General features: G+C 46.0%; 2 protein-coding genes across 17 annotated transcripts in view; one reads left to right on the plus strand and one right to left on the minus strand.

Annotated features, from left to right (window-relative positions):
* Window positions 1–4,458, plus strand: part of LOC141514883 (rho-related GTP-binding protein Rho6) — a 41,712-nt gene extending 37,254 nt beyond the window's left edge. For all 12 annotated transcript variants that reach the window (XM_074226035.1, XM_074226040.1, XM_074226038.1 and 9 more), the window contains 6 exons: window positions 342–519; window positions 1,032–1,274; window positions 1,711–1,862; window positions 2,176–2,284; window positions 2,918–3,092; window positions 3,553–4,458. In XM_074226035.1, coding sequence (XP_074082136.1) covers window positions 342–519; window positions 1,032–1,274; window positions 1,711–1,862; window positions 2,176–2,284; window positions 2,918–3,092; window positions 3,553–3,776 — 1,081 coding nt within the window. In that variant the 3' untranslated portion in view covers window positions 3,777–4,458. The remainder of the gene's footprint in view (window positions 1–341; window positions 520–1,031; window positions 1,275–1,710; window positions 1,863–2,175; window positions 2,285–2,917; window positions 3,093–3,552) is intronic.
* On the minus strand, window positions 1,564–23,985 carry CACNB3 (calcium voltage-gated channel auxiliary subunit beta 3). 5 transcript variants are annotated; one of them, XM_074226049.1, is made up of 14 exons: window positions 16,455–16,792; window positions 11,342–11,464; window positions 11,053–11,175; window positions 10,241–10,356; window positions 10,063–10,121; window positions 9,771–9,790; window positions 9,111–9,191; window positions 8,819–8,877; window positions 8,526–8,635; window positions 7,955–8,106; window positions 7,543–7,638; window positions 7,152–7,301; window positions 6,492–6,829; window positions 1,564–5,682 (listed from the first exon to the last, which is right to left on the minus strand). In XM_074226049.1, exons 1-13 carry the CDS (start codon window positions 16,497–16,499, stop codon window positions 6,515–6,517), a joined length of 1,449 nt encoding a protein of 482 aa, XP_074082150.1. In that variant the 5' UTR covers window positions 16,500–16,792; the 3' UTR covers window positions 1,564–5,682; window positions 6,492–6,514. The 5 variants fall into 5 exon arrangements, with proteins under 5 accessions (XP_074082150.1, XP_074082152.1, XP_074082149.1 ...); XM_074226051.1 differs by lacking the exon at window positions 16,455–16,792 and adding an exon at window positions 23,882–23,985 and having other exon boundaries at window positions 1,564–6,829; XM_074226048.1 differs by having other exon boundaries at window positions 1,564–6,829.
* Window positions 23,986–24,618: the final 633 nt, after the last annotated feature.

The raw sequence follows: 24,618 nt of genomic DNA on the forward strand, positions 1-24,618 counted from the left end.
GTAGCAGGAAAGATTTAGTTAAACATTAGGAAATATCTCTCAGCTATGTGTGGTGTGAAACACTGGAATAGTTGATAAAATTTTAGTATCTTCTGTTCCAGTGGCCTCCAGAATAGGAAAGATTTTCTTCTTCCTAAGCTAGAGCTAGAACTTTCCTGCTCAGAGACAGGTGAGAAATTAGAAAAAATTGGAAAGCTCTGCTTATCTACAGTATGCTCCTATCTTTACTCTTCAACTTCCCTTAAGGATGATTGTACCTCCTTAAGACCTGCCTATTAAATGGGGAAGAAGGGAAGTGGTTTATTAGAGGAAGGTCTAAGGGGTAGTTTCATTTGTCACAGGATTGAAGAGTCGGACCAAGGCCCCTATGCAATTATTTTAGCTCCAACCCGTGAGTTGGCCCAGCAGATTGAAGAGGAGACTATCAAGTTTGGGAAACCCTTGGGTATCCGTACTGTGGCTGTCATTGGTGGCATCTCCAGAGAGGACCAGGGCTTCCGACTACGCATGGGCTGTGAGGTTTGTTTGTTTGGCCAGAAAGTCAACCATCTAGTTCAGGGAAATCTCCATTTGGTTCTTGTTTGAGAGCTCCTTCTATGGGTATTTAGTGTAATTGAGAGTAATATGGCTTATCTGGCTGATTGACACTGTTTGTATTTCTAACCTCATTCTGGGAATAAGTTTGCCGTTTTGAATTGTGATTCTCCTAAAGTTGGAGAGGGAAGCATGAAGCATTTCTTCAGAAGAATTAGTGTTAAGACCCAGCCTTTCTGTTTGGTTGCCTATCTCTATAGAATTCTACCTTCATGTTTCCTTTTTCTTGAAAGTTCTCTTGGATCTTATCTCTACTCATCCTCCCCACTTATTTAGAATATTCTTTCTTGGAAGAATCTGAGCTTGTCTGGGAGGGTTGGGGGAGAGGTCATCACTTTTGGTTAGTTTGCACTGCCAGGCAAAGTTTTGACTGAAGTGCATAAGGGAAACATGATGAAACTATCAATGAGAAGGAAAAAAAGAATATCATTTTGCAGATTGTCATTGCCACCCCAGGAAGACTGATTGACGTGCTGGAGAACCGTTACCTGGTGCTGAGCCGGTGCACTTATGTAGTCCTGGATGAAGCTGACAGGATGATTGACATGGGCTTTGAGCCGGATGTACAGAAGATCCTGGAACACATGCCTGTCAGCAATCAGAAGCCAGATACAGATGAGGCCGAGGACCCAGAAAAGATGCTGGCAAACTTTGAGTCAGGCAAGCATAAGTACCGCCAGGTAAGACTGGATCCCCGGACTGGGGGTTTGGGCTTGCTCCAGGAACTTGTGCCAAGAAATTGCCCCATCAAGTTGGTGGCAGAGAAAACTGCTAACCAGGCATGATGCTGTGGTAATGAGGATGGGATTGGGAGTGGTTTAGGAGGCTGGGGCACTTAATCCAGACCTTTCAAGAATTTTCACAGTGTCTAGCAAATAAGACTTAATCATTACCATCACCCTGAAAGTCAAGAGTCCCATGAGTGTCGTATATACTTAAATGAGACCATAAAAGAACTTGCTTTTCCTTCCACCGCCCCCCCCCAGCATTTTAAGGCATAAGTTTTATTTTAGAGCTTATCTTCTTACATACCAGTTTAGGTCCTTCATCCTAGGTTAAACTATCAGGTGGGAGTGAAAGAGAAGGGATTGAGATGGTAGTCTTGTGTTCCTACAGACAGTCATGTTTACCGCCACCATGCCTCCAGCAGTGGAACGTTTGGCCCGTAGCTACCTGCGGCGTCCAGCTGTGGTGTACATTGGCTCTGCGGGCAAGCCCCATGAGCGTGTGGAGCAGAAGGTGTTCCTCATGTCAGAGTCAGAGAAAAGGTACAAAGAACAGTCTGTCTGACTAGGATAAGATGGGGTGGGAAGGGACTCTAAAATAGTTCTCATCTGAGTCAAGGGACAAGTATCAGAGCTGGGTTGGGAGTATTGATGGGAGGCAGAAAGAGAAGGGGGCTAGGATGATAGATTTCAAGACTCAAAGTGGTAAATTAAGGTTGTTTGCTCTGCTCTGCTGATTTTCCTTTGGTAGCTCTTAGTGCCGGGAGCCTGTGCTAGAGTAAAGTAGGTTTCGTGGGGTTGGAAAGCTTATTTACAAGATCCTGCCTTTTACTAATCTTTCTGTTCTTTAACCCAGGAAAAAACTCTTGGCAATATTGGAACAGGGCTTCGACCCACCTATTATCATCTTCGTTAACCAAAAGAAGGGCTGTGATGTGCTGGCCAAATCCCTGGAGAAGATGGGGGTGAGTGTTAGAAGCCTGGATTTCTGCCTCAGACTATGGGATTCTTTTCTAAACCCTTTTCTGTTGCTTTTTTTCAGGATCCTAGAAGCCAAGGACAGTATGATGGGAATGATCTCAGGGTCAGGGAGAGCCAGGTCAACCTGGCAGTAACTACCATAGCAGTCTGTGGTTGAGCCCTACTCCGATTTAATGGAGTTAGGAAAGATTTTTCACTATTTCTTCTGTCAGGAGTCTAATACAAAGTAGAGTGGGCCTCTAAAAAGTAGAGCTGGGGATGGGGTTAAATGATTTAGTCCAGGCTCCTCTCCAGTGATGGTGATTTTGTATTTCTTCCACCAAAGTCTAAACCTTCACCAACTCAGTCAGTCTTCCCTGCTCATCCCATCCCCTGCCCAGACTGTTTTCTTCATTATCTTCTTGCTTTTCTTTCTGTATTTACCAAGTCCAACCAAACCACTTCTCATTCTCTCCTTTACCTATTCTCATTTTACTCCTTTTCTCATAGCACACACCCTCAGAAAACTGAAGTATTCTCTTCCCCAAATCATTGTCTCTTTTCTTGGTCCCTGCAGCTGTTCTAGTGTCCTTTTCTGATTGCAGCCCTCTCTTCTGACCTCCCTCCTCTCTTTACAGTACAATGCTTGCACACTACATGGTGGGAAGGGGCAAGAGCAGCGTGAGTTTGCACTCTCCAATCTCAAAGCTGGTGCCAAGGACATATTGGTGGCCACAGATGTGGCTGGTCGTGGTATTGATATTCAGGATGTGTCTATGGTTGTCAACTATGACATGGCCAAAAATATTGAAGGTAAGAAAGAGATTGTTGCTTCACTGCAGAATGCCATGACAATCTCCCAAGCCCCTCATTCCCATTGACTACTACTTTAATGTCCATCAGTCAGTATCAAAAGGTGCTATCTCAAGGAGACTTTTATCTCCAGCTTTTCCTACTGAGACCCTGGGAAGATCTTCAGACCTCTCTCCACCTTATCTAGCTTTTACATCCCAATGATCTATGCCCTTGTCCATTGTGTATGGGGGGAGGATGTCCCTCAAGTGTTGGGGATGTGGGAACAGAAAATCTTAAGAGTCTAAATTGTGACCCTTGGGGCAGTCATAGCCAGACAGTCACAGGAAAACAAGGTGTCCTGGAGAAAACTCCAGATGTGACAATAGCATATACCTAGGAAGAGATACTACTTAACTAAGAAATAAATATTGGTGAAATGGACTTGGACCTAATTATAACTTTCTCTTCAACTCTCTAGATTATATCCACCGTATTGGACGTACAGGGAGAGCAGGCAAGAGTGGTGTAGCCATCACCTTTCTCACTAAGGAAGACTCTGCTGTTTTCTATGAGCTAAAGCAGGCTATCCTAGAGAGTCCAGTGTCATCCTGTCCCCCAGAACTGGCCAACCATCCTGATGCCCAGCACAAGCCAGGCACCATCCTCACCAAGAAACGCCGGGAGGAGACCATCTTTGCCTAGCCCCTAGACCTTTCCCTAGGTGTCAGAGCTGCTTCGTGGCTTCCTGCTCCTTTGGGCCTTTCCATCTCTTTTTTTCAACTTGCCATGGGTGACAGAGGCTGATGGAAGCATTTAGGACTGTTCTGCTTAATCCTGTGATTAAGTCTATAAGGGAGAGGTAAAGGGTGAGGGTTACAGCAGGAGTGAAGCAAACAGCTGCAAACTCTGGCCCCCACCATACCAACTGTGGGCTGTCCTAGGAGAGCAGACTTACCTCAGGCTCTCGGTTGGGCACTGGGTTAGTATTTTCTCCTAGTCTGATAAGGACCTTGGGTGTTTGGATGGAAACCTTCTTTGGCACCATCTTGAAGACTGCCCAGAGTGATCTGGGGACTGACACCATAAAGGTTCTTTGACACTGGCAACTTTTCTTTATGGTCACTTTGATCACCTTTTCCCATTTGGCTTATAAAGCAAGTCAGGAGCATCTGACCTGTGTAGAGCTGCTGTGTTGGGAGACAATGTTCTGCCTTCTCAAGCCACTACTGGCCCAGGGAGTGGGGGGGGGATTTTTTTTTTAAACAAATGTTGTGGGGTCAGAGTAGGACTATGTCTGTCTCTCAATTACTGGCTGTGAACAGTTCTGTTTTCTATTCTGTGAAATGAAAATTTGTATGTTCTGGGAATAAATATATAAACGTCATGTGTGTTTAATCTGTCCCAGGGCTCTTCTCCTAGATGAGCAAACCTAGTTTCTAGATAGATGTGGGAATAGTATGGGAGAGCAGAAGTCACGATTTACTAAATTCATTTGGGGTAGAACTTTGGGCCATTTGAAGGGTTGAGAAATCAGAGAAAACGAGCATTCTGGGAACATTCTGTTTTTGTAGGGACAGCAATGATGTCCTGCCCTTATTTCCATGATTACATGGATTATCCTGCAGGAGCTCTGCAAGGATAAGGAGGCAACCAGCTTGTCAGTGTGTTTTTGATATGGGATGTTGATATTTCAGTTATCCCTTTTAGTCTCAGGTCCTTTGGGGTTACCTAGGGTTCACTGCCCACAGGGAAAGATTGTGCAAACTCCAAGGAAAGAGGGGCAGAGACACCAGACTTACGCCAGCATCTCCAAATAAAGATCAGTGTGCTTATTTATAGGTAGGAACCTAATGCCTTGGTGCCACACTTCTCCCCAAGACAATATTCACTGTTGCACTGTTACTGATGCACCCTTGCCCATCAGAAGGCACCAGACTGATTCTAGAAGATGGACACGTGACTAAGGAAACACTATCCATTCCCCAAATCTCAGTGCTAAGTGAGCTTTAGGAGTTATCTAAACCAACTACCACATTTTGAGGCCCAGACAGATGAAATGACTTGCTAGTATAATCAAGACAAGAATCCTGATCCATTACACTGCACAGAATTGAAGCTGGAAAAGGATCTTCAGTTGAGAGGTGAGAGGAGACCAGGCTGTCTAGGACTTGGGGATCCTGAGTCCCTGAAGGAAAGCAATTAGCAAACATGAGACCTAGACCTTGCTCCCTTATGTTCTGCTGAATATTTCCTCTAAGCTCTTGGAAACAGGGATAGTGGGCAACTCTCAGTGGATCCTTCAGGGAAGATTGTTTCTTCTTTCCAGTCCAGTCATAAGCAAGTCAGTATGACATTCATACTTGATACAAAAGACCCTGGGAAGGATGGGGTGGGGTGTGGTGGGTCAGTATGTGGTATTTATTAGTGATGACATCAGGGTGAAGGCCAGGGCCATGTGGGGCACGGGCTCAGCTACACAGCTATGGGAGGGATGCAGTGAGGTTGTCCAGAAGCCAGAAGATTCCCCATCTCTGCTCCTTTTCTTTTCCCTGGCCTAACTGTAACTTAAATAGATATGAAGCAAGAAGACAAGTTTGGGGTCCATCACCTGCATGGGTCATGACATGGAGAGAAGAAATTAAAGGAAAATGCAGAAGCAGATGAGGGGCCCCCAGAAGTGTTCAATATTCTCAATGCTCAACTCCTTTTGACTTCTGTATCTTGCTTCTCAGGTAAACATTAAAATGAGAGGGTCCAACTGTCTCCTGTTCTTAACTCCTTCCATACCCTAATTTTCCAAGTGATCCCGTTCTCCCCAACGTAATTTGCTGATTGCTCTTGTCATCTCCACCCTTACCCTATCCCTCACACCTTGACCAATAAATGTATGAATAGAAGTGAAATTCAGGTGTGGAAATGGGGTGATCGTCTCATTTCTCATGTGTGATTTTTGGACCAAGAGGGATCCTATAGGACCCCAAAGTCTGGGTCCCATGGCCGATTGAAGCAATAGGACCTTACTCTCTCCAGGACCTTGGCTCTATCTCTTGCCATGGCCCCACCTCATCTCCCAGTCATCTCTTTCCTGAGTCTGGAAGAAATGGAAGGCCATTTCTATAGGAATCTTAGAGTTGAGGGTGCTGCCCAGTGAGGACAGCTTCTTGTGCAGGAGAGAAGATAAAGGTGCCAAGGATACAAAACTGTATATAGCTAGTACTTGGAAAGTGGAGAGCTTGGGAATCCTTAGCCCGGAAGGTAAAAGGGCCACCTCTAGCTCTTGGAATATTGGGGTCCAGAGCTGGGCAAGGGAACCTAGGGGGCTAAGCCTAGTGCCAGCCTAATGCTAGCTTAACTCCAACCTGCCAGTAAGCTCATGCCCTGCTATTCCCATTCCCCCCTCCACTCCCTTGGACAGACCAGGCAGGGCATGAGGAAGGGGTTCAGTAGCTGTCCTTAGGCCAAGGCCGGTTGCGTTGCCAGTTCCTTTCATTATAATTATGCTCCGAGTTCTGGGCCAGGAGCCGGTCTTGAGGGTCCTGTCCATTGGCACTGGGTAGCCCTGATGTGTGTTGACGATGTGGCTGGTACAGATCTTGATAGACGTCAGTGTACTCATCCTCAAGGTGATGAGAACTGCGCTGAGAAGATCCAGTCCAAGCCTGATGGGAACTCTCACTGGCCTCATCCGAATGCATCAAACTGTCCCTCTCCAAGGGCGAGCATTCTCCTCCTCGTTCCCCCAGCAGCTGCTGGTTCTAGACACACCAAGGCAAAATCAAAACTGACTCCCCTTTCAGCCTTTCTCCAACCACATTCTAGGCAGGTGGGGGGACTAAAATGTGATGAACCTAGAGGTGATATGTCTCCACCAATCACCTACATTATACTTTGCCTCCTCTACTCAACAAAGTCCTTCGTACCAATGAGTTTCAGTTCTCTCCACTAATAAAAACTATCTGCTAAAGCAACTCAACATTCCTTACTCTCCAGAGATTTGAAGACTAATATGTCTGCCATGGCAATAGCTTAGCAAGGGAATGGTAACCAAGGTACTTGGTCTGAGGGAAGTCTGGTTACCTGAAGGTCAGGGATGGCACTGGGTGGGCCTAGCAAGCCAGGTCCTGGGACTGGGTAGTGAGTAGCTCTCCAGTACACTTCCAAGTATTCAGCCAAGTGTTCACAGGCATCTTCCAGCTGGTTTTCATCCAAGATCACATCAAAAGATTCCTTGGGGATGGGGGGTAGAGGGGGAGAAGAAGGGTGCAAACATGAGAGATCCTAGATCTAGACTTGGAAGGGACCTCAGAGGTCATCTAATCCAACTCTGTCATTTTACAGATGGAGAAACTAAGGCTCAGAGAGGTTAAGCATCTTGCCTAAGATCCAAGCTGCTTTTTCTATACTTCCCACAATCCACCCCAACCAGACCCTAAAAAATGTCAATTGGGAGCAGAGTTAATGCACTCACCGGTGGACACTGTACCAGCTTATCATATGCCATCATCTGAACATTGACGTGTTTCATCTGTGACTTTCCCCGGGAGCGGATCAGACGATGAAGCACCTAGGGGACAGATAAACATGGGCACAATGTCTCTTGGGAAGGGCCAGGAATAAGGTTGGGCTTTATAAATAAATGAAGTCATTTAAGGGAATGGGGGGTGGTTCTGGGTATGCTGTCTTCAGGGACATGAGTGGAGCTGGGTATGGTGACCATGAAAGGTATAAGGGGAAAATAAGCCCAGCAAGAAGAGTGGCCAGAGAGCACAGAAAAATGCTTCAGACTTAAGCAGTGACACCGAGCTAAACAAGATCATCCCTGGCAGGTTTGGGGGACCCAGGTTGGCACCATCCCCAACCCCTTGCACCTCCCTGCTGACCTTGGGTGAGGACACTTTGACATATACGATGATGGGGGCCAGAGAGGTCTTAGCCAGCTGGGCAGGGTGGTTGATGGTGTCGGCATCCAGCACTACCAGCTGCAGAGACTTGGCCAACTCGAAGATCCGCTCGATCTCACTCTGCACCTCAGCTGTGGGGGGAGTGGTCAGCAGGTTCCCCCCACCCCCAGAGGGGGGAAACTCCATGTCTTTGGAAAGTTTCCAAAAGTCTATCATCCCCCACACTGCCTTCTGACCATAAATGTGAATTATTAGCTAGTAGCTATCTAGTTTCAAATGTGAATCTCTAGTACAAGGCCAGTTCAATATACACAGTAAGGCTTAAATATTTGTTGAGTTGAAGTGTTTCTCAAAGACATCATTCTGTTTCAGTTTTTGGAAAGGCCTGAGAGTTAAGTTACCTTGGTGAGATGGGTAATGGAGTGGCATTATAGCATGGGTGGAGCAGCAATGGGATGTGATGAGGTTGGGAGCAAATGGAGCTGGGGTAGAGGGAATAAGGCATCTGGGGATTAGGTGGAGCTTTGTGTGAGCTGGGAAGGATTCTCACCAATGTTTATTCGGGCTGTAGAGCGTTCAATGATAGTTCTCTTGCCTGGGTTATTGAGCACTGATCTCTTTGCCAGAGAGAGGTCAGCTGTCACTCTAGTTATAGAGATCCTGGAGAGTAGAGGAAATGAAGTGGAGGGTCACCATGAGACTCTAAACTAAAGCCAAAAGAACTTGACTCCTAATATCTCTCCAAGTCTAGTCACCCAATTACCCCCCCTCAAAAATGACTGCATTGTTAGATATAGTGGATTAAAGAATGTCTATTTCTTATGTAATTAAGGGGAGATTTACCTGCCATCAAATCGATGCTTGAGAAAGTCAAAGAGTGCCTTCTGCATCATGTCTGTGACCTGTGGAAACGCTTAAATTAATTAGATATAAAAACTTGTGAAAGGGGATGGCATGTTCCATCCTCCATAACATGGTCCCATCTCCAAATAAATACATTATTCCATTGGGTAGGGGATCACTTGTCTTTGGCATTCTCCTAAGGGTCCATACCCTGGACAGTGAATATTTCTAGGGAGCTTAGGGCACATAGCCACGATGGAAAGTTGAACTGGAAGACCACTATACTACTTACCTCATAGCCTTTCAAGGAAGGCCCAACAAGTACCACAGGTCGCATGGAGGGTACCACATCATATGGGGGCACATGTTCTGCCTGAAAAGGGCAAAAAATATCATAGCCATATGGGGTCCCATCATTCATTAAAGGACACCTCTCCTCCCTAATGTACTATATATGACTATTCATTGGACATGGGTAGGATCAATAGAGTAAAGAGTAGCAGCAGAGAGGAATTGGAGGTCAAACAGAAAATCAGGATGATTTGATCCTTCCAAACCTTTCATCCTCAGTTTCCTTCCTTGCTCTGCTTCATTCCCTTAAATTAGAGATCCCAAAGTTGCAGAAAGTGCATAAGATGAAAAGATGGGGGGGGGGGGGAAGAAAGAGACCAAGATCAGGAGGACTTTTCTCCTACCATGTGGAAGGTGAGAAGGGTTGCCTCAAGCTTTGCCCTGAATTCTTAGTTATAACATCACTATTCTCCCCCTCCTGGAAGCTCCTAGATTACCCTCCCCATAAAATTTCTCCTGGATTGGGCAGCTGACTCAACTTCTACTTCCTCTGGTCTGGCTTGAAGGAGAAGAGGGGTTCTAGGGAGCCTGGTGGGGAAAATTCTAACAGTCCCCTTCAATTCTGAGCCTCCCTAGCCCACAACCCCATCCTTGCACTCACCTGCTTTTGCTTCTGTTTGGCTTTTTGGAAAAGGAAATAAGAGACTGAGGTTGGTGAAGGGGGAGGGAGCCCTGGGAGAGACATGGTGGCCCCTGTCTTCCCCATACCCTCACCCACACCCACACTAATCAATAGGTTGAGAGTGGTCCCACCTTGTGGGAGAAGTGCCAGCTTCCCCCAGCACTATGCCTTTCCCTCCCTCCACCATCTTCCCAGTCAGTCATAATGAGGAAATCTCTCCCTCCCTCTATTAGACCCTTTATCCACCTGAGATAGGAAGGGCAGAGATTACCTAGAGATGGAGGAGGGGAACGGCGGTTGCCAATGTCACTAGAGGGGTTCCCAGATCTCCTGAAGTTAGGATTAGAGGAGTTGGGGAGGGGGAGATTGAAGAAAGGGAAATAGAGAAAATGAGTGGCTCCTGCTTTTCAATATACTTAGCCCTCCCCATATTACTGCCTGTCCCATACCTAGCCTTCTGTTCTTGCTTGAGGCGAATGGTTTCCAGACGCTGAGGGCTGGGGATGAAGGCAATATCCCCACCCTCCTTCACTAGCCTCCCAATCCACCAGTCATTGTTGTATTTCTAGAAGCAGAAAGGGAAGACAGTACAGGAATTATGAAAAGGGTCCAGGAGAAGGGACAATTCTGTCCTCATTTCTTCTCCACAATTTTAGGTTTTAAATTTGGAGCCAGAGAATTGGTTGATTATTTAACCTAGGTGGAAGGCAAGAAGGGAATGTAATAATTATAATAACTAGCATGTATAAAGCATTTTAAGTTTTTCAAAATTCTTCACACATTATATTTCATCTGATCTAAACAACAACCCTATGCTCAGAGTCACACAGCTAGTAAGTATCTGAAACAGAATTTGAATCCATGTCCCTTACTCCCCTACACCACCTAGCAGCCTCCAGAGGAAATTAAGGGTCTGGAGGGGGGGATGTCCAGAACCTTGGCCCCATCTCAAAAGGATGTAATAGTAGTTCTTTCCTCAGCCCTGACACACCCCTTCCCCCAGAGATGGGGAAGGAACTGAGGGGTGCTCTCCATAAGTCTCCATGAGACCCCTAGGAAGACAGAAAGAAAGGAAGAGAAATGAAGAGGGGAGGGCAAGGAGAATGGTAAGAGTTGGTGAGTTTAGGGATCTAGTCTGGGGGAATTGGAAGGTTAGGATCTTAATGTTCAGATGGTAATTTGAAAGTTTGTAGGGGCTAGAATCTTCATGAGAGACCTAGGAATCAAGGAGACTTAAGATTGGGAATAGGGCAAAGTTCACCTCTTTGATATGCAGGAAATCTCTGGCTTCAAAGTTGACTCCTGAGCCTTGAACAGGGCACTCCTCATCCAGTACCCCACAGTAACTGACATTGGTCCTCACAGCAAATGCCACTGGTTTGTGCTAGGAGAGGGATTAGCAAAGAACACAGGTGAGAGGAGGGTCAAGGAATCTTCCTCAGTATCTGAGTTATCCTCCTTCCATAAGCCTTAGTACTCTAAGAGTAAAAGAAAGATGGATGGGGAGAGTCAAAAAAAATCAGGACAAGACAAGTGAACACACTGGATACCTTGGCTCTCTCCAGCTGCTGCTGAGCCTGACTCTCCACCTCTCGACGGGCACTCTCCCTGTCCTCCTCCAGGGAGACGTCTGAGTCCAAAGATGGTCGGCTAGTATAGGAATCTGCTGAACCCTGGGTGGAGAAAAAGGCAGTGATTCCAAGGTGAGGCACTAACAGAGAGGATATATCCTATACAAAGGTGGCATGGAGACCACAAAAGTCAGGAGAGTACCTGACAATAATCTTCTCCTCACTCCTTCCACAGAAAGGGGGGGGGACCACCAGAATTCTACTGTCTTCATACTACAATGTGTCCTCATGACTCAGTGATCAATATTATAAAAGCTGGTCAAAAAAACCACCAAAATCGATTTGTCAGGATCCACTATATCCATCCCCCACTACACTTGGACTTGAACTACTAAGCTAAGCTATTGGTACTGTCTTTATATAATATCTGCTATACTTCTCTTTTTCTCCCTTTCCCCCCCCCCTTCATCCTGTCTTCCAAGGCAAAGAGAAGAAACCATAAGCACAGGGAAAAAATCTACAGGAATCCTGTCCCTTTCCTAAAGGATCTGACTGAATAGTATTTTTTCAAGATACATAACAGTCATAAGGAGTTGACTGACATAGTAAAAAATAAAAATAAAAATATGCATGGCACTGACCCTTTCTTGTTTACTTATACCCATCTTCTCCCTGGGCACTGAGATCCTACCCTCTTCAGTTCCTGCCTCCTCTCAGAATGAAAAAAGGAAATAATGAGTGCCAGCTTCTGGTAGCCACTTCCTGGTGTCTTCTCCTCCCCCACTTACTAGGGCATCAGAGCTGGGTGCAGCTTCAGACTAAGAGAGCAATACAAAGTTGGCTCTCTTGGCACCAATTCCCAAGCACCTGTAAAGGCCCCACCCACCCACCTGACCTTCTTTAACCCACCCCCTTCCAATCCCCATGCAGGCTCTAGAGAGACCTATGCTGGTGCCAAGTAACCAGCCAAGGGAAAATCATGGATCTGGGAAAGATACAATTGAATCATTTAAATTCCATGAACTTCTAGATGAACTGTTTCCTTTCTCTAAAAGCAAGGGTCCTTGAATGTAAGGATAGTAAGGGGCAGACTGTTGAGTGTATAAGATTTCCTCTTGGTTGTAAGAAAGAAACAAGAAATAAAGAAGGGCAGATAACTGGACTCTGGAACAAGGGGTAAATTGTTTCTATCTTAGTTTTTTCCCTCTATGAAAGAAGTCCCTCAGGATAAAAGTCTTGAACAGCTTTGTTCATAGCATTTAAAGCTGGAAGGGATCTCAGTGATCAAAGGATCTAGAATTGAAATGGGACCTTATTCCAACCCCCACAAAATACAAATGAAGAAACTGAGGCTCAGAGAAGTGAAAAGCCTATGATTACACTGATAGCAAGGAGCAGAGCTATTATTTGAACTTAAACCTATGACTCTTTGGCTTACATCAAGTCTCCATCACATTGCATTGAATTGCTGCTTTGTTGTATCTATAAGACAGGAAATCTTGAGGGATAAAAAGTTTAAATGAGAAACAATTTGTTGAGAGACAGATGAAGGGACATCAGATCAGCATCCTGGATATTCCTTTGTTTAAAAACATAACCTTATAAATCCTGTCTACCTTTAAATCTAAGGGCTCTTGAAAGAGGGAGTCAGAGTATTTTTTTGATTGGGGATAGAAACCACCTAGGTATGAGAAGAAACTGCACTTTGGATACAAATATGCCTTCCCACCATAGCTCTCCAATCCACATTGGGTCTAATCTCCAGACCTAGGGTGGCTAGGAGGCAGACCTCACAGTCTTAAAAAAAAAAAATGGGTGGCTTGGAATCATGGAAAAAGGATGATGGAGGAAGAAGTCTTTGATTTACACAAAAAGAGCAACCTTTTCACTGTGCTCTACTTTTCCTGAGAGTAAAATAATAGACTGGAATCCTATCCCTAGCAGTTAGATATGTTCTGAGATTTGAAGGTAAATTTGGTTCTGCCCAAGGCTAAACTATGGGAATGTTCCTGTCTTATGGCATTCAGAAGCTGTTCGGAGACTCCCTGCCCTCCACCATTACCTCAATCCTCAGGAACTGTTATGTAAGTTCCTCTTTCTGCTCCCTGGGCAGAATCAGGAAGAATCATTTGGATCTTTGACCCACCAATGCTCATTTATTATTAACTACTTACTTGAGAGTCATTTTCATCATTTTCTTTCACCGTCCCTCAAGTTTGAAGTGATTTTTCTGTTTTTCATAACACCTCATTTGTACTTCTCCTGGGCACTTATCTTAACATTCATGTAATATTTGCCTCATTTCCCTCTGAGAATATAAACAGGAAGGATGTAATATTTATATTGCATCCCTCCTCTCATACTTAATTCATATTGATATCACTCCTAGAGACATAGTAGGTAAAGAATTTCGTAAATGTGTTAGGATGTGAAGGATCCCAATTTGTAATTTCATCCTTATAACTTCTAGCATGAAAACACCCTTCAAAATACACATCAACAACTGATTCACTCCTAGCCTCAACTCACCTACCTGTTTGAGGCAGCAAGAATATATTGCTCCCCTTCCTCTTCTTCTCCCACTTGAAGGTGGGAGATGGAGAAGTGAATTAATTTATGTTGATTTAGTTTTATGTTATAAATAAATTTCTCTGACCAGACAGGATCATAGATAAGGATCATAGGTCTAGAACTGGAAGTTATCTCAAAGGTTATAGAGTTCAAGTCCCTTGTTTAATAGATGAGGAAACTCGGGCAAAGAGAGCTTAAGACATTTGTCAAAGGTCGCTTAGGTGGCATCAGTGGTCTTCAAATTCCTCTGTGTCACATTCCAGAGGCAATATGGTGTAAGAAAAAAGTTCTGGAGATGTAGTCAGTAGACCCGAGTTTGAAGACTGACGCTGCTTCTTACTAAGTAATTGACTTTGGGTAAATAATTTCTCCTCTCTAAATCTCAGTTCCTTCATCTGTAAAATGAAAAAGTACCCTGCCATTGCCTTGGTGAGGGCAAGACTGTCCTGCCAAAGCCAGGCCCTGAAAACCCAAATTCTTTCTTTCCCCTCATACAAGGCAACCAGAGGCACAGTGCTATGAAGCTGCTAGGAGTTGGCATGGTGCCCTGATGGTGCCCCCCTTGCCTGGTGAGTGTGTGGGCAGGCTGCAGCACTGCTCTTGCCTGGCACAAGGAAAGGAAAGAAGGAAGATGAGCCTGTGGATTTATTTAGAGCCCGGATCTGCCTCCTACTGCTTCAGTGGGGACCCTGGAGAGAGGGAGGATTGAAGTCGGTGGAGGGCATTGGGGGAGGAGGTGGTAGATCTAGGAACCAGATTAGGGTAGAGAATGGGCATTGGGCCAGAATGGCCTAGATAAAGGCTTCTCCCTGTGACATCCCCACCAAGTTCTCTCACTCTTTATTTTTATTCCTCTTTTCTAAGTGACATTTTTCTGTCACTTACCTAAGCTTTTCAAAAAAATTCTCTGCTCATTCACCAGGAATATGAAAGACCTACCAGGTCCTGCCTGCCTCAAACATCCCTTCTCAGGCATAAGCTGACACCCTGGGTAGTGCCAGCTGCCCCCTCAACAAACAGTACAGATGAGACCCATGAGGCCTTGGACAATGAATCAGAATGCTAGACAATTAGCCCCCTGTGGTGCAGCCTAGAGCAAAGGGAACCCCCAACTGGGAGCATTGTGGTACCACTTAAACTCTTATCTCCCTTACTGGGATGTACCTCCTGGATCCCTCAGGCCACATCTATCCTATGATTTGGTTGGGTTAGAAATGAAAGGGAAAAGGCTAGAAATGTGCCCCTTCAAAAGCTTCTTTGATTAATACCCTAAATATCTATTACTGCCATCTAGAATCATAGAGACATCTTTTGGGACATTTAGGAATTACTCCATGGATGGAATCAGAGAGAAGGGAGAGATAAAGCATCCAGGGGACCAAAAAGCTATTACCCAATCTTTTGCTCTGATCTTCCCAGAATACTTTCCCCACTTTCCCCCAATCACCCCACCTCCCTCAGCTCATGAGAATCCTTGCCTAATGAGCTGATTTGTCTCCAAAGAGTCAGGAGATAAAAGCAAAGATGAAAATTAAATATTTATCCGTCGCCTGTTTCCCTGAGCAAAAAGCTTCCTACATCCTCTGGCTCCCTCAGCCCCATCACCCAGATTTTTTCTGCTGAGAAAGCAAAGGAGTTATCTGGCACCAAAAGTGGCCATGTGTAGGCAATACTAGGAGCCTGGTGGTCAATTCAAGATCTAGCCCAGTTAGCCCAATTATATGTGCAGTGCTCAGATCTCAGCTTTGGAGCAGGAGTTGGAGCAGGAGGTGTGTAAAGAGAAAGAGGAAGTTTTGAAAACAGGAAAGAAGCAAAGAATCTGTGGGTAAGGGCAGAAGGAAAGGTTTCTACAGTTTGGAATCCCTTTGAAGGAATCCATTGCAAAGGAAGTTCCTGATCACTTTTTTTTTTTTTTTTTTTTTTTTTTACTAGAAGGGACTCTTATTCTCCTGAACTCAACCCAATTCCCCTCAGTCTCCTGGTGTTTCATAGCCACCTAGTTGCTCTGCTTTCCAAAATGCATCCAGATCCCCAAACCATTTATTTCTGGCTTGTGCAAGCACTTCAGAGTCCCTTAATTAACTCTTCACTGGTGTCCTGTGGTCCCTGTGGGGTTCGTCTTCTCACCCTCTTCTAGAAACCGAAGTTAATCCTATCCTTAAAGTCCCTTACTTTCCTGACATCCCTCTTCAGGGTCTGCTCCCAACTCCAAGCTTCCTTCCCCCCATCCTCCTCCCAAGATCTCCAAGAGCTAACTCGCTTTCTGTCCTCACCTTCCCTAAGGTTTCTTCCTCCCACCCCAATCCCCCCCAACCCCATCCCCTGAGTTCGCAGGCCCTTGGAGGTGGAGAGGGGGGGACAAGAGAGAGGCAGTCAGACGGAACACGATCCTCCTTCCTATCCGAGACTCCCTTCCCCTCTCCCCCAGAAGAGATGTTTTTCATAGCTCAGAATGGGAGGTGGAGGGGGAAGGGGTGATGATATCCCCAACTTCCCCACCTCCACCGCCGCGGGCACTCACCGCCTCCGAGTCCTCAAACCCGGGCACGTAGGAGTCGTCATACATGGGGGAGTCCGGACAGGGGAGCGATGTGGGCCGCAGGGGTGAGGGTGGGCAGGGGGAGGGAGGGGATAACCCGGGGCAGGGAGCGAGGGCAGCGCCCGGGCCTGGGAGATGTCACCGGAGCCGGGGGAGACGGGCGGCCGACGAGGGAGCGAGAGGAAAAGACCCGCTGCTGGAAGCTCAAATCTCAGCTCCCTCGGCCCGACCACCCCCTTCCCCTCCCTCCGCTTCCACACACCAGGCTGGTCCCACCCAGAGGCTGCTGAGGAATCCGGCTCCGGCCCCTACAACAATAGCGCCCGCCCACCGGCGTCCCCCTCCCCCAGCTCCTGGGAAGGAAGCTTGGGCGGGGTGCATGGGGGGAGACTCCGGGGAGGGGAGGGGGCGGGGGGCTGGGGGGCGCCGCGGAGCCCGGGGGGATTCCGAAGCACCTCTCCAGCTAACGGGAAGGTGGGAGAGAGCGAGGGGGAAGGAAGGGGAGGAGGACTTGGGAGAGAGTGGGGCGGAGCGAGGAAAGATGCGGAGACAGACACACAGAAACCCAGGAAATACTCCTCAGGGAAACAAAGGGCTGAGGGGGAAGGGAGGAGATACTTAAAGAGAAAAGGAGGCAGCTAAGCAAAGGAGAATGGAGATTTAAAGAGAGCAAAGCAAGAACGGAGGCAGGAAAAAAAAGAGAGAAGAGCAAGAAAGTAGAGGCCTAGAGAGTATATGAGGAAGGGGTCTGTGGGGGGTGGGGGGAGTGGATGAGAAGAAAAGGGTAAAAGACAAAAGAAAGATAGAAGGAAGAGGCCTGAATTTCAATCTGTTTTGAGGACTCTAGGTCAAAGCCTACAGGTAGTTTTGCTCTTTCTCCACCCCTTCCAAAGAGCAGCAAGTGTCTGAAGGATGAGGAGCTGATGCAACACTTCCAAATCCAACTCCAAGGATGTTAGAATGACCTCCGAGAGGATACAATATATGCCACAGAGTCATTTATCTTGGTGAGAATAAACCACCTCCTCTTTCCTTTACCCCATCCTAAAATTGGCTGGGAAGTATGTGAGGAAAGGGTTATTCCCTTTGGTTATTCCCAAAGCATCCTCAGTACCTCGGACAGAGCTGAGGGCTTGACTGAGAAACTGCGTGAAGGTTCCAGAAACCATGTGTTGAAATCACTTTTCCTTCAAGGCCCAACTCAGGTACCTCCTCCAAGGAGACCTTACTTCCTGCATCTCTCCCAACTGAAAGTAATCTTTTTTGTTAAATTTCTCATAACATTTTGTCTGGATCTCTTCTTTGCATTTTTCATACTTTCCCTTGTAGCACAATTATTCCTCAATTATCTGTGAGTGGGTATGTATATATGTGGGTAATCATATAGCTAGCTCTAGCTATATATTCCCCTTATTTTGAGAGTTTTAAAGACTATTAAGATGCTTGAGAGCATAGTTGCAACTCTCTTTACATATCTATTACCTAGAATCATCACTTGTACCTAGCAGATGTATAATAAACGGTGTTGAATTGGATTGCTAAACTCTGAGGAAGAAAACTGAAGCATAGTTTGGAGTGTTGATCATGCCCTGAGTATATCAGGAGATCAGTTTCTTTATCTTCAACCAGACACTGGTGCTGATGTCAAATTCCCTCCTTCCTACAGAGGTAGGTGGCACATCTCTGAAAAACTTTCTCAGCCTCAAAACATTTAGGACTCCTCCAGATCCTCTCTCATCTTAGCTCTGTCCTCTCCTCATTCTCTGGGCAGTATAAAAAGGAAAAATCATTTGGGTTTGTCTAGACACAAAATGAACTTTGTCACTTTGAGGGATTCCACCCTCAGGGGGCAAATTGATCCAGAAAGGGAGAAGGAACCAAGAGAGAAACCCAGGCATTCCGACTTCCAGCTTCTTAACTGAGAGTGTAATTGTTCATTTTCACATTTTCCATTTCTCCCAGGGAGAGTACACCAAGGAACCTGCCAATCCAATTCAGTTTAAAAAAGCATTTATAAAAAGCTTATTGCTACATTCCCCTTTCAATAGTAGGAATGGTGTAGTTGAAAGGGGAGGGGTGGTAGGCACAACGGATGTCTCAATATTAGTTTTTCAGTAGAAGGGACAAGTTATCAAAAATTAATAGGGGCACCTTATCTGATAAGCAAAAAGTCCTTAAAATTTAAGGTTGGGAGGAGCCATAATGGTCAGACAAAATGAGTAGTGAAATGAAAATCAGGAGACCAGGTTTATAGCTTTTACCTTTGTCTTTAGCTAGTAGTGTGACCTTGGACAAGTCATTTATTCTCCCCTCTAGGGTCTCATTTTCCTCACCTGTAAAATGTGGGAATTGGATCCCATCCAGGTCTAACATTCTGAATTTGTATGACTGTGATAAAGAATAACTCTGCCTATATTAAATTGGTTTCTGCAAAATAAAGACTGACAGATTGCTTTCTGTGGGAGGGGTAAGAGGGAGGGAAGTAAGATTGGGAGAAAAATTGTAAAACTCAAAATCTTTAATTAAAAAAATTGGTTTCTGTTGGGGGAAGGGGGAGAGAAGGGGGGAAGAGGGAGAGAAGGGAGGAAGGAAGCAAAACCTTGCTAAAAAAATGTTTGTTGAAAACTACTCTTGCATGTGGTTGGAAAAATAAGTAAATGAAATATTTAAATTTTAAAAAGAATAATTCTGCTATTGATTTTTTGAGGCAAACAAGGTTAAATGACTTGTCCAAGGTCTGAAGCCAGATTTGAATTATTGACACCATGGCCAGTAATCTAACCACTGTACCACCTAGTTCCCCTCCTTCCTCATTGACTCCCCTTTCCGTATTTCAGTTTCTCTGTTCTGTAAAATGTTCTTGAGTCTTCCTCTAATAATTCTTTCAGCAGAATGTAGAGGAAGAATTAAGGATAGAAGCAGCAGTAGAGCATCCTGAGGGAGAAGCAGGAGATAGCATATGCCAGGCAAGTCAAACCACTGCCACCTTGACTTCCATTTCCCCTCAGACTTTGACAGAATCAATGCAGTACCCTGGGCACAAGAGCCTTGGGAACAGTGCTGTGCTCTCCTCAAAGAGACCATTAGGTGGCACCATAATGCATAGAGTGCCAGACCTGGAGTCAGGAAGACTCCTCTTCCTGAGTTCAAATCTGGTTTCAGACACTAGCTTTGTGATCCTGGGCAAGTTATTTAACCCTATTTGCCTCATTTCCTCATCTGTAAAATGAACTGGGACCACTCTAGGATCTCTGTCAAGAAAACCCTGAGTAGGGGCGGCTAGGTGGCACAGTGGATAAGCACCGGCCCTGGAGTCAGGAGTGCCTGGGTTCAAATCCAGTCTCAGACACTTAATAATTACCTAGCTGTGTAACCTTGGGCAAGCCACTTAACCCCATTTGCCTTGCAAAAACCTAAAAAAAAAAGTAAATAAAGAAAACCCTGACTGAATTTAAGGAGAAACAGATACAAGATTGAAAAATGACAACCACAACAATAGTTCTAGCCCCCATACACATTAATATAGGAAGAAATCATTGTGTTGAGGAATCTCACCTTCCTCATCTCAAGAAATAAGTGCTGACCAACTGCTACTAATGGGTAGAAAGAATAGGAATCCCCACAGTGGCAGTCCTCCCATACCACCAGTCTTGCTTCCAGCTAAACTCTCACAGTCTTCATCTAGGAAAGCAATTCCTATGGAGTTATATTCCCAACAACTATCAATTAACTGCCACACATAGGGCACTTGAAAGAAAGAGAGGGAGTAGTATGTGCCAGTCAAGTTAGATCACCACCATCTCCTTGATCATCATCTTCCCTTACACCCTGAAGGAGACAGCCTAGGACCTCAAACCCAAGAGCCTGCTTCCATCAGTGCCCACAGATATCATCCTGGGAAGCAACCTCTGGGGAGATGCAGCCTGGCAACTACTCCTGTAGGTATTATAAGCCACAGTTACCAAAGGCCCAGAAAAGAGAGTTCTTGCCACCTTGGCACAGTCAAATAGCTCAACATCACAAACTGACAGGATTATACCAATGGAAGTGACATGAAAGAAGCATTTATATCTGCTTTGCCACTAGCCCCTATGGATCAAGGAGCTTTTCCATCTTACTTTCCCTGAAATCTCCAACCTTTAGGATGTAAGCTCCTTGAGAGCAAAGTCTATCTTACTTTTCTATTTGTACCCCATGTTTTATTCATTTATACATTCATTCAAATTTCACCAGATTCTTTGAGCTGAAGAATGGGGTTAACAACAAGAATCTGTTCTTTTCTCCCTTGCCCTTTATTACTCCTCTTTTCTCCTGGGAGCATGTAGCACATTCAGAGGTAACAAAACATCAGGGCATAGCCAAGGTCTGTATATGTGGGGAGAAAGCAAGGATTGGACCAATAACCTGAATATCATCTGTTGAAATAACAGAATTGTAACATTAACAGCAATTAGTTTAGTCCCTACTTAAAAAGCATCCCTTCCCAACTTCCCTCACCACACGGATTATCATTCTAACCTCTTATTAGGAAATAAGTCCATGTTCTTCATGCCTACACTTATCCTCACTGTAGTTTACTTTACTTACAGCTGTGCCCCATCCTCTCCCAAGTCCATTTTATTCCACTCCAGAAATATTAAAGACATAGAATGCTACAATTTTCTAGAATCATAGGATTTAGAGTTGAAAGAAATCATCTTAGAAATCATCTAGTCCAACCCTCTCATTTTACAAGGAAGGAAACTGAGACTCAGAAGTAAAGGCATTTGTCTAATCACAAAAGTGACAAGTACCAGACTTTGGATTTAAACTAAAACTACTCAATCCAAAAACTAATGCTCCTTCTAAGCTTCTTGGAAGAACATTTCTTACGATTTCAAGTTACTTTAGTTACATCAAAGACCCAAAATCTAGGTACAGTAACACTTCAGATGTGAGGAAGGGGGATAGGCAAATTTCAAAGGGGGGAAGAGGATGTTCAATTTGCAAAACTTGCTTCAGGATACTAAATGCCTGACCCTGATTTGCCAATGTCTTCACCAAGAATTACCCCCTTCTTATTCTCATTTTCTAACTACAAATCCATGTTTGCTCAAACCAACCTAAAATCTCCCTAATCTACAGCAGACTATGCCTCTAAGAGCTCCCTTTGCCAGTGTCACCTAATTATTTTTTATGTTTGATGGAATAGCATAAACAAAGTCAGAGGAGAAAGTTGAAGACATAAGAGAACCAGGGATCCCCCCCTCCTTAATACCCTGATCTTTCCTCAATGATAAATGACAAGTAACCATCAGAAATCACAGCTGATGAGATGTCACCTACCAGGTGTTTCTGTTTCTCTGGTTTGCACCAGAGAAGGGCAAAGCACAGATCAGGATGGCCAGAACTGGGGGAGGGGTGTGCAGTTGAGTTGTAGGCATAGCAGTCTGTAAAATATAACCTGTCTTCCCTAGGATCACCGGAGAGCAGAGCAGTCTATATCCCAGAGCACTGATTAGGAAAATCAAGATAGAAACTGGTGGCAGTCCTGGAAGCCATCCTTCTCAGCTGTCTCCAGAATCTGGACCGAACCCCCAGTAACTCCTAGGACCTAGGTTATACTCAGAGACTATGGGGGAGGGGCACAGCCTACCAAAGGTTCTTTTTCCCCCTTTCCTAGGCAATCTTGATTCCTGCCTCTTTCACTACAATCTGTCCTCCCCAGCCTGGAACTAGAGACCACTCTGTCCAAATACCAAGGTTCCTTTTCTCTGTCCACATCAATGACTGATTCTTCCATCTCTCTCAGCTCTGGTGTCTCCTCTGGTTCCCCATCGCTGCTACCTTTTCTAAATGAGCACCTCCACCCCGCCCAGGGCAGCTTGTGCCGATATCCCCGCTCCCAGACCTGTCCACGGAGCCCATGGTTACCTCGTTCAGCAAAAACGTTGCACTGGAGTCAGAAAAAGACATAGACAGGGTTAACGGCGCCCCCGGGCCAGCAGCTCAGAGGCGGGAGCAAGACCAAGGCAGCCGCCAGGCACACAAGCTCCGGCTTGCTTGCCTGGCCTCACCCAGCGCCAGTCCGGACCCGCACCACCAGCCTCCTCCCCTTTCGGTTCCCTCCCCTTCTCCTCCCTTTCCATTACTTTCTCTCTCTCTCTCTCTCTCTCTCTCTCTCTCTCTCTCCCTCTCTCTCTCTCCCCCCCCCCACCCCAATTTTGTGATTTTGTCTCTCGATTAGTTCCATCTTCCCCTTAGTCTTTCTTTTCTTTAAAGGTTTTCTATTCCTTTGCCTTCTTTCCTTCTTCCCTCAGGCAATACTGGATGCAGGTACTCCAACAACCCTCCCGAGTGTGTGTGGGAGGATGGGGAGTGGGAGAGGAAAATGTCATTCTGATTCTATCCAACCATGACGTTTAAATGAACTGCCCCTTCAATCCCTGACCCTCTAGTTACTGAAAAATAGCTGTCCTAGCATCTACTTTTATATTTCTTTGAGTATAATAGCCTGGGAACGGAGGGGAATCAAGGGGAGAGGATCAAGCGTAAGGAAATTAGGAGTAAAGGAAGCTTCTAGAGGCTCCCACAACTCCTAAAGCCACTAGTGAGCGATTCATCCCTAGTCACCGCTTCTAGTACTTCTGCGAATTAACTCAACCCTTTGCTTCCAAAAAGAAACAGTTAAGACTGCAGAATAGCTACAAATGATAGCATAGCTGAGCACTGAAAATAAACTACTTAATTTGCTCGTCACTTATGAACAATTCGCATGCCGTTTTTCTTAATGCTTAAATCAACTGGAATCTCATTCGGGTCCCCCAGTTTCCCTCATCTTCACGGCCATTCCCACCCCTGACCCCCAAACTCCTGTACCAATGTGGTGATAACCCAAGTTACTAGCCGGGCTTCACGTGTGTGCTCCCACTTCTATACCGGCTTGACGCCTCTCTCCCCTCTTCCTACCTCTCCCGGTCCCAGGGTTTCAGTGTGGTCGTGCCTTCCTTCCTCCCAAACCAGCTGCAGTGGTCCGGAGCTTAGTCTACCCTCAACTGTGCCAGACCTGAGGTCCCGGGTGATGTTCCTGGACTAGGGACTGGGGCGAGGGAAGCTCGGAGGGGCAGTTCATTTTTATAGGCGTTTTGGGGTTCCGCAGCCCAGAGTGGGTGGGGAACTCCGAGGGCTGGCGTGCACTTGGGTCAGCAGGAGGCGCTGCCTTGGGCTTTAGACGAGGACAGAAGACCCCAATACCTAACCCTTCCCGATCCCCCTTTCGTGGAACCCTTCCTTCCTCTTTACAACGTTACTCTGCTCACTTCCCGCCACGACCCCCCTTTTGGTTCCTCCCTTCCAACCAGACCCTTTCGTTGCCCTCTTCTTTCCTCCGCCCCATTCTACCCCCAGACTGGCAGACCCCTCGGACTTACCTCCATCCTGCCAGCACCGCCGCCCCCTCGGAGCTCCCCCGCCCTCGGCGTTCCTAGCAGAGCCAGACCGAATCCCTGGACGCTGCTGCCTGGCTAGAAGACAGGAGTGGCCGGAGCAACGGGGATTGTTCCCGGGTCAGCATCCCCCCCCACCCCCTTTCGGCTGGCACGTCAAACAGGACAAGCCCAAGTCCTGTCGGGGGGGAGAGGGGAGAAGGAAAGGATGGGGGCAGGGTGGTGGTAATAGTGTTCCTTCTGAAACCTAAGCCTAAAGTCTAAAACCAAGTCTTGATGCCCCTTCCCCGACAAGAGCTTATCCAATCTTTCTTTCCCCCACCTTCCCTCACGCTATAAGTCAATTCCCACCCACCCCCTTTTCCGAGCCTTCATAGAGGGAGCTTTAACTTCCCCCAGGTATCCAAAAAGCAGCCTATTGAACTAGGACCTTGATTTCATCCTGAAACCAAGATTTCCCCTTTACCCCAAGTCAACAAGCTCCTCATCGTTTTCCATCTCAATCCCATTATTCCTCTAAATCGTTTTCCAATCAAGGGATCCGAGAAATTTCCTTTTTCTATCCCTGAGCTCAGGATCACCTGCCCAAGAAGTCAAGGCTTCCTTCAACCACCCATCCACCCAACTTCAGCACTCCAACCCTCCCTTTCATTCCAGTGGGAGCTGGTTTGGGAGAAGAATATCACTGAGAGTATTAGATTCCCCTCTCCATTTATCATCTT

The sequence above is a fragment of the Macrotis lagotis genome, chromosome 2 (assembly GCF_037893015.1).
Source record: "Macrotis lagotis isolate mMagLag1 chromosome 2, bilby.v1.9.chrom.fasta, whole genome shotgun sequence".
NCBI lineage: Eukaryota > Metazoa > Chordata > Mammalia > Peramelemorphia > Peramelidae > Macrotis > Macrotis lagotis.